This window comes from Neodiprion fabricii, chromosome 4 (assembly GCF_021155785.1).
Source record: "Neodiprion fabricii isolate iyNeoFabr1 chromosome 4, iyNeoFabr1.1, whole genome shotgun sequence".
NCBI classification, from domain to species: domain Eukaryota; kingdom Metazoa; phylum Arthropoda; class Insecta; order Hymenoptera; family Diprionidae; genus Neodiprion; species Neodiprion fabricii.
In genome coordinates this window covers 5,551,419-5,560,643 of record NC_060242.1, presented here as the reverse complement: position 1 = coordinate 5,560,643, position 9,225 = coordinate 5,551,419, and the positions used below count along the sequence as shown (strand labels likewise).

Below are 9,225 nucleotides of genomic sequence, written 5' to 3'. Positions count from 1 at the left end.
TCATACGAATCAATTCTGAGACGAAAAATTTTCTGGTCAAAAAAAAAGGAAGGTTGACCCCTTTGTATTTTTGGCGAAAATTTTCGCGATTTCCAAAAGTGCTGGAATAAATTAATTACGGCACTATTCCGACGAATTGTGCGAGAGAAATCTATTAGGCGCAGTCCCAATACGCTGCGATCAACGCATCGAAAGTTACAGCCAAAAAACGAAAACCTGAATTTTCGACATTTTACAGCAGCTGGTTTTTCCTTCGTAACTTCCCTCCTGGTGATCCCACGCCCTTTTTGCTGCGTTTTCTGAGTTCCTGGGTGTCCAATTAGTCAGGTAAGGGTCATTTAAATCGAAACTGAGACCAAAAGTTTTTTGCCCAAAAAAAAAGTAAGGCTAACCCCTTTGCATTTTCGGCGAAAATTTTCGCGATTTTGAAAAGTGCTGGAATTAATTCCATCTGGCACTATTCTGACGTAATTTTGCCGGGGAAAACAAATAAGCGCAGTCCCAAGACGCTGCGAGCAAAAAACGAAAAGTTACGGCCAGAAAACGAGAACCTGAGTTTTCGACATTTTTCGGCAGCTGGTTTTTTCTTTGTATTTTCTTTCCCGCTGATCCTACGTCATTTTCGCTGTGTTTTCTGAGTTCCTGGGTGTCCAATTTGTCGGGTTAGGGTCATTTCAATCGAATCTAAGACCAAAAGTCTTTTGCCTAAAAAAAAAGTAAGGCTAACCCCTTTGCATTTTTGGCGAAAATTTTCGCGATTTCGAAAAGTGCTGGAATTAATTCCGTCTGGCACTATTCTGACGTAATTTTGCCGGGGAAAACGAATAAGCGCAGTCCCAAGACGCTGCGAGCAAAAAACGAAAAGTTACGGCCAGAAAACGAGAACCTGAGTTTTCGACATTTTTCGGCAGCTGGTTTTTCCTTCGTAATTTCTCCCCCGCTGATCCTACGTCATTTTCGCTGCGTTTTCTGAGTTCCCGGGTGTCCAATTAGTCGGGTAAGGGTCATTTCAATCGAATCTAAGACCAAAAGTTTTTTGCCTTTCAAAAACTAAGGCTAACCCCTTGCATTTTTGGCGAAAATTCTCGCGATTTTGAAAAGTGCTGGAATAAATTCTCTGATGCACTGTACCGACGTGATTCTGCGAGGGAAAACGATTAAGCGCAGTACCAATACGCTGCGAGCACCGTACAACGAGTTAGAGCCGAAAAACGAGAACCTGAGTTTTCGACATTTTTCAGCAGGTGCTTACTCTCGGTCATTTCTCTCCGGTCGATCCCACGCTTCTTGAGCTGCGTGTTCTGAGTTCCTGGGCGTCCGATTAGTCTGAAAAGTGTCGTACAAATCGAATTTCAGACCAAAAATTTCCGGTCAAAAATTTGGCAAAAATGTAAGGCTAACCCCTTCGCATTTTCGGCAAAAATTTTCGCTATTCTGAAAAATGTTGGAATAAATTCTTTGCGGCACTATTCCCACGTATTTTTGCGAGAGAAATTGATCAGGCGCATTTCCAATGAGCTGCGAATATTCTGTGAAAAGTGACAACCGAAAAACGATGAATTCTATACGCCATTTCTCTCCTGTTGGTCCTACGCTTTTTTTGCTGCGTTTTCTGAGTTCCTGGGGTTCCAATCAGTCAGGAAAGGGTCCCATTAATCGATTCGGGGATACAAGATCTTTAGCTCAAATAACAGTACTTGGTTCCCTTTAATATATATAGCGAGAGAAAAAACCTGCTGGAATCCACGTTTGGATGGGCATACGTATGTTTGTACTCCATGTATACCAATGTCGTATGCATATAGTACCGTGGTCCACGCAGTGTTGGCTAGGTGAATACTACGATTTTCAACCTTTTCCGCCATCCAAGTATTCTGATTAGTCAACTAAACTTTGAAAACTAATCTGATTAGTTGACCAAATTTTTGCGTACCAATCAGAATGCTTGGATGATGGGAGGAAATGTGAAAAGCGAAACGACAGAATCGACTCCTAGCGTCGACTTCTCGGGTTCGTCCAGCGGCCAGCATGCCGCTGCTGATCTGAGTCTACGTGCCTTCTGCTAGTGTCACGTTGCGCGTAATTTGTCGATCGTTTGATTGTTCTTGGAATTATCTTCGATACTTTTTTTCTAATGACTTCCACATTCGTCGTTTTGCATTAAAATTGGTCATTCACTACAGCTCAATCCATCAAGTACACAATGCTGACAACTAAATGTATTTTCCGAGCGTTGTTAGCCGGTATTTACAATTTTACTATCATCGCTACGAGTTACTTTGAGGTTAAGTTTCAGTGATTGAAATTAGATAATTCTAATTATATCACCTGTCTTCTTTGCAGTGAAAGATGTTCCTCTAACAGCCCCAATAGCCTTAGGGTTGAAGCATTTTCCATTGCCGAAACAGTACGGAGGTATGTTAAAATTGCACTGAATCGTGAATTGGAGGTGAATCAAACCCACTGTGTTCCTCAAGCTTACCCGTAATTGAACCCGAAACGATCATCTCTTAGCCAAAGATCATATTTTACGTTTTTTTTTAATAGAAATCGAGTTCCCTGAACGTCGAAAATTGAAGCCTATAGATAAAATGCCGCAGTTTCCTCCCAATATAAGAGCACCAAAAATGCAGAAGAGATTGCGATACATGCGCGGACCTGAAGTTGTGCATAACACACTCTTGCACAAGCAATACGCGATGGTTGTGAGTTACTTTTTTTTACCTGTATCCATTCCAAGAAATCATCACTTGGTAATAACAATATTATTCCTAAATCCTCACAGGCCACCAGAGGCGGTAGATTGAGGTGGGAACACTTCGAAGTGATACGACTGATGGTCAATCGAATGATCGATACGGACCGAATGTTTGCTATTTGGAGAGTAGATCCGCCTTGGCAACCGGTCACCAAGAAAGTAGTTATCCGTTTACTTCGTCAAACGAATAAAGAAATTTCTCATCAAATCATGTGAACCCTTCTAGAATTATGAAGTTATTATCAATTGCAACGCTCGTCTTTTCATCGACAGGGTCAAGGACAGAGAATGGGTGGTGGAAAAGGAGCAATCGACCACTACGTCACCCCGATAAAAGCAGGTCGAGTGGTATTCGAGATAGGAGGACAATGCGAGTTTGTCGAGGTGAAACCCATCATTGATAAAGTTGTCGTAAAAATGCCTTTTGCGGCCGAAGCGACCAGCCAGGAATTGATGGATAAAATGAAAATGAGAGAAGAAAAGGGGAAACAACTCAACATGAACGATTGGTCGTTCGAGTATATAATAAAAAATAACATGGGAGGATGCCATCAATGGATATCTCCTGTCGATAGAAGGTGGTTTGGTAAACATCGTTAATCAAGAAACAAACATGTCGTGCTGTAACTTGTAGATAATTTTTTTTGAATAAACCGAACAGCTAATCTAAATTCAGTTGTATACTGTCTTACCCTCTATTCCAAAATGTTGAACGTGTTTTAGTGCCGGTTTTCGCGTTTATTTCAACATGCTTGCAAAACCTGTTATGCGAACTTTTGTATCAGCATTAAATATTACAATTATACAAATAAATATTTAAAAATTGTAATTTATAGAGGTGATGGGTTTGCTCATAAGTGTCAATGCATTACACATATACAATTACAATATTTTATATCTTTGATGACGGTTTGGTGGTAACAACAGGTAAATACTACATATTGTACATTGAGTAGGCAATATAATAATCATATCTTAATATTTAATATGTCAATAATAATAATAATAATAATAATGATAATAGCATTAATGATATTATTCCACAATAATGAAAATAATAATAATACAATAGTAATCGTTATCGTCGCCGCATACGATAATATATAATATATTATTTTTTTTTCAGCTTTATTACAATATATCGTAATGGAGGAATGATTTTTGTTTATTCACTTATATTATAGTACGCCTCAAAATATATGGTTTAGGGTTTCAATAACACACTGGCTAGACATTCAGTGGGGAAGGAATTGGGGGGGGGGGGGGGAGGGGGGAGGATGATGATCCTGACAAAACGTAATAATATTTCGTCACTAAGAACTTGAAACTAATTCGGAGCTAGCCATAACAACAAAGTATCTATTTTTACCGCAGCAATTTGCTGCAACATCGTGAAGTAATTAGCAATTGCTCACAATTAGCGATCTTATTGCGCCTTGACGAAATTTCTCTACAGTCAGTTAGAGACTGTCTTGTCACGTAAGATATGCCTGTATTTATTGAAAAATCAAATTTCAAATGTCTGTATAAATGTAACGCAAGTCTTTTCCCAATCTCATTAAATTTGCGGCTAAAAAATAAAATTTATTGCGTAAGAAGATGGGCTAAACTAGCGCAATATTTACGATTTTTACTAAACGTACGTTTAGCTCTAGTTTGTTTTTTTTATTATAGGTATTCTTTAAGATGGTATAAAGATTGTAAGTTTATTTCTTCCAACTTGCGCACACAAATTATCTTCGATAACTAATCGTAATACCCTTTAGTGTCATTGCTAGGTGATTTTTCCGTCGCAAATTTTCTCTCAGACTGCGTTTAGGGATGGCAAAAATTTTAGTACCTTAAATATCAACAGATGAATAGTCCCCCCCCACTTAGCTTACAAAAGTTAAGTATCGTATCCTATTCAAAACATCCTCACACACAGTCTAATTATTACGTAGTAGGTCCTATAACATATCTGCTTTTCTTTTCGTGTACATACGTTACATAGACGTTATATATATATAATATACGGGGTGACCCAGAACTATAACTCCATAGGCTACCAGCATATTCCTCGCGAAGATCTGCGACTGAAACGTTTTTTATTTCTCATAGGAAATTTGTCTTTATTTGAGTTATCAGGTGCTACCGGATTGGCCAATTTCAAAATGGTGTAATTTGCAAACTTCCAAATTTCCAATCAAAAGTAAAACATGTTTCAGTCGCGGATTTTCGCGCGGAACAGATTGGCAGCCTATGAGGCGATAGTTCTGCGTCACCCTCTATATATGCACATATAGGTTTTCAACGTCCATGCATATATCAGTTATGTGTTTCATTTATAATAATATTATATATGTATATATAATTTGTTTACATAGATTTATAAATAATCAGCTTATTTTATAGATTAACATAATTATTATGCCGTACGATAGACGCCACGCTGTTTTACACGCCTTTTACATATTATAAAATACATTTCGTCTTACGCGTACGTATCCGTCGAAGTGTAATTATTTATTATTATCTTGTCTCGTTAAATTACAAATATTTAATCAGGAATACGCCGTTGGATAGAACGTTGAAATGGTGTGGAAATTATTCGTAATCACAAATAATAAACCAGACAAGACGAAGAGTAAAACATATTTTTCCTTCCAGCGGAGTTCCGTGAATCATTGAAGCAATTAGTCATTACATTCGTACTCATCGTTGTATGTAGCAGAACGGTAGTAAATTATCGAGTCATCGTATTTACGGAATAATTACTGTTACATAAAGAGTTTCTGCCGAGTGAAAAACTAAATCTTATGGAATAGAATCACAGTGAAAAAAATCAAACAAATATCAACATCTACACTTACATTGACTGAAAATATACAATATATATATATAATATAATATACAATATATATATATATATAATATATATATATCGACACTTATATATTTACCGATCAAACGGAACGCGTATTTGGCTGGGTATGTATTTTTATACAATATGCAAGAGTTAGTCTTATACGTGAATGAATGTACTGTTTTTTCTTTATATTCTCAAGATTATTAATAATAATAACAATAATTTATTCGTGGTATGAATTTTATATGCGTGGATGAGATGAACGTTTGTGAATTATGAAGATTAGTCCTCGGGCGAACAATATTTCAGTCAAAGTACGAGGCGTGTTATCTGTATCACGTATATAACAGAATTGATCAGGTATATGTCCTATAGTTAAGCTTATTTCTCAACTACATATGTACGTACGAGTTTCCTGAAGCTAAGGTTAAATAAAAGAATTTCAGTGGCAGGCGACAACATCGAAGCGAGTCGCAATGAGTGGCGATTAGACTAGAATGCAGAAGGGCGAAAACTTCATATTATTGTTATCCGTACTCACTGTTGGTAATCGTCACATACCATCGACACATTCGATATTTCATATGTATGTACCATATACTAAACACAGTATGTGTGTGTCTGTGTGTGTGTATATATATATATGTATACGCATAACTTATATACTTATACATATAGCCCTTACAATTTAATTGATAATCAAACGATTTTTAATATTAATCTCTAGACTCTTACGATTTTGAAAATACTATTAGCGTTAGTGATTTAAAGGATACACGTTACCATGCCATTTCGAAAAGTGACTCCTCGCTGAGAGTCAAATCATGCTTTAATTTTTAAAAATCATAACAAATAATATGATTGGATTTGAAATAGGGATATCGTTTTCTTTCATTTTTATTTCTCATTTCATTTATCATTCGCATACGCCTTAACGTTGGTTATAAAACTTTTCATGCGATTACCTTCATTTTTAATTTCTTTATTGCAAGACAGGAGGATAGAAAAAAAAAAAAAAATAATAAATAAAACAAAATAGAAGAATACGCGAAAGGATTCAATCCCTGAAATTGAAATCCAATCATAGTAAAATACAAAGCGAATATGATCGAGTAACATTATAATTTATAATAATTATATTCAAAGGTTTTTCTCTTCGTATTCTTTTCTTAGCGAATGACACAACGACACAAGGCTTTACTATGGTTATATTCAGACCCTAAGAGTAATCTGCGACATTATTATTAATATATATTATATGTACAAAATCTTACAACGCAAAATTTACAAATATACGACACAGTTAATTGAATAAATATTTTTCTTTTCCTTTCGTATTTTTCCTTTTCTTTTACTTGAACGTAAAATGGAACACAGGTAGACTTTTCTGCCCTCGGCCGGAGGAACAAACGCTTAATTGTAAGCGATCAATGATCGGTTACTATTTTATTGTTATTGTTATTATTATTATTATTATTATTGTTATTAATAATAATATTACATTAGTTAATTATCTAATAATCTAATCAGATATTTATACCATTAGCGTTTTGTGACTCGGTCGAGTAGTAATCGTATTATGTTCGTATGTAAGTTTATGTATATGTATCATGTAAAAAAATAAAAATAAAAAACACGTAATCAAGTAGTAACACGAGCTGTACAGATTTGGATGAATATGATGCTTTATAATACACGTCAATAAATGATAGCTAAGCTAGTATTTTTTATTATTTGTTTTCTTTTTTTTTACTTTGTCGTCTCGTTTTTCCCCCTTTACTCGCGTGAAAGGTGTTCACGATGACGATGATCGTGAAAAACAAGGGATGATAGGAGGGGAAAAATGAGTTGTACAGGTTCAACAAATGGCAGATTTGGGCACGTCGGTATAATGAGAAGTTTTAGGGAAAATACGAGATTAGGATTGGGGTATGATATGGTGCCCAGCTGCTGATAAGTGATAGGTGGTAATAATATAGTTTAGACAGTGGCGGCGGTGTTAACAAACATTTTTTCGCTTATCACAATGCAATATATATATATATATATTATACTTATATAATATATATAATATATATATATATTTATACTTGAACCGCTTATTTATATATAACTAACAAATCTAACTATTTTTCCTTCAAATATATTCTTATATTCATTGAACTGTCAGTTTAAAATCTCATCCATGTATGTATCGTACTGTGCAACCAAACGAATTAATCGCCAGTTATTTGTTCTTTGTTTTTCAAATTTTTCCTCTCTCGATCTACGCTTTTGTTTGGTTTTTTGAACAGACAATTCAATATTTGATCTGATATAAATGTCACACAGCATACAATATATATATATATATATATATATACTTATACACATATATATGTATGTTTTAAATTTTTAGACCTATTTTGTTTACTTCCTTTCTGGATATAGGCGCGTTTCAGCGTTTCACTCCATTAAATTTTATTTTTCGAAAGTAAGAAACAATATGCGATTATGCAATCACCAACCGTCACTGATTTACTGTATATATGTATACACACATACCTATACATACATACGTATAAATATATATATATTTATGTATGTATATAAAGTTATCATTACGATGTGTAATTGGATGTGCTGCTAGGAAGCTGACTAGAATATAGCCTAACGGACAGCTTTGCACCTGTTGCGTAAGAATCGTATCGTTCACAGCGTATAAAGTGAAAACGAAACAGATGTTTGGAATCAGGGAAATGCCAATTTCATTTTGATAATTTAGGCATAAGATCGTTGGATTGGAAAGTTTAATCTGAGCCAGCACGGAAGCCGTTTTTAGTGCTTCCCTTACTACGGTAATAGAAAAAAGTAATCCGCTAATCGGCGAGAAGTGATATAAGTTACGTATACACAGGCTCGAAAACTTTCTCTCTTCATCCCTGTCTCGGAAAAACCATAGAGTCAAACCGAGCCCTGATTCCTGCGACACAACAAATCTCATAGTAACATTTTCAAACGCAATCGGGCGGCTGCCTGATCCTTAAATTAATATCCGAGGCCCTTACCTAGGCATTAGACTCCTTCAAATTGTCAAAGTACTGCATAATCTGATCGTAGTCCATGCCCAGGTTCAGGTCGTCCAGCGCCATTTCCTCTTGTTCCTGAGAGGAGTACATCGGGTTCCCGACTATGGTGGCCCTCTTCACCTCCTTCAGTTTGTCCTTGACGCCACGCTTGTCCTCGTGGTTCCTCAGCTCAACGAACTCCTCCTCGGCGTTGTTTTCCCGCGTTTCGTTATCCCCTGTCTTGCCGTTTTGCTCCTGGTGCTGCTTGTGCGATTTACTGTGATGCTTGCTGTGCCGATGGTTCCCATGGCTGCCACTCGACGCCCTGTGATGGTGCTTCTTCGGGGTGTCGGGGAACCGCGCTATAACTCCGGTGTTCCGGTGCGGCGGAACCGGGGGTTTGTAGTCGTCGTTGTTCCCGTTCGCGTTGTCGCTCGATACGGGCGGCGGAATACCGTGAGGCGGCAGCGGCGGTGGCAGGTCGTTGTTGCTGGAAGGTGAAAACCGGTTAGCGCTTGAATGGTTCGCCCGGTAAAGCCCGAAGAAGACGCGGTTGCGGAAAAACGGGGAAG

The 9,225-nt window shown here is 36.8% G+C and overlaps 2 protein-coding genes across 3 annotated transcripts in view; one reads left to right on the top strand and one right to left on the bottom strand.

Annotated features, from left to right (window-relative positions):
- Positions 1–2,026: 2,026 nt before the first annotated feature.
- On the top strand, positions 2,027–3,429 carry LOC124179703 (39S ribosomal protein L16, mitochondrial). The gene is made up of 5 exons (XM_046564377.1): positions 2,027–2,243; positions 2,344–2,415; positions 2,548–2,705; positions 2,786–2,917; positions 3,032–3,429. Exons 1-5 carry the CDS (start codon positions 2,204–2,206, stop codon positions 3,356–3,358), a joined length of 729 nt encoding a protein of 242 aa, XP_046420333.1. The 5' UTR covers positions 2,027–2,203; the 3' UTR covers positions 3,359–3,429.
- Positions 3,430–3,635: 206 nt separating this feature from the next.
- Positions 3,636–9,225, bottom strand: part of LOC124179702 (transmembrane protein 132C) — a 195,604-nt gene continuing 190,014 nt past the window's right edge. For both annotated transcript variants that reach the window (XM_046564375.1, XM_046564376.1), the window contains exon 10: positions 3,636–9,143. In XM_046564375.1, the coding sequence (XP_046420331.1) occupies positions 8,654–9,143 (490 nt within the window). In that variant the 3' untranslated portion in view covers positions 3,636–8,653. The remainder of the gene's footprint in view (positions 9,144–9,225) is intronic.

What these genes read in the sequence shown, in the direction of transcription:
- LOC124179703 (XM_046564377.1), top strand. Translation starts at nt 2,204, where the DNA reads ATGCTGACAACTAAATGTATTTTCCGAGCGTTGTTAGCCG. An exon ending in ATTGCCGAAACAGTACGGAG is followed by an intron (nt 2,416 to 2,547) that starts GTATGTTAAAAT and finishes TTTTTTTAATAG; the next exon opens with AAATCGAGTTCCCTGAACGT. An exon ending in ACAAGCAATACGCGATGGTT is followed by an intron (nt 2,706 to 2,785) that starts GTGAGTTACTTT and finishes AAATCCTCACAG; the next exon opens with GCCACCAGAGGCGGTAGATT.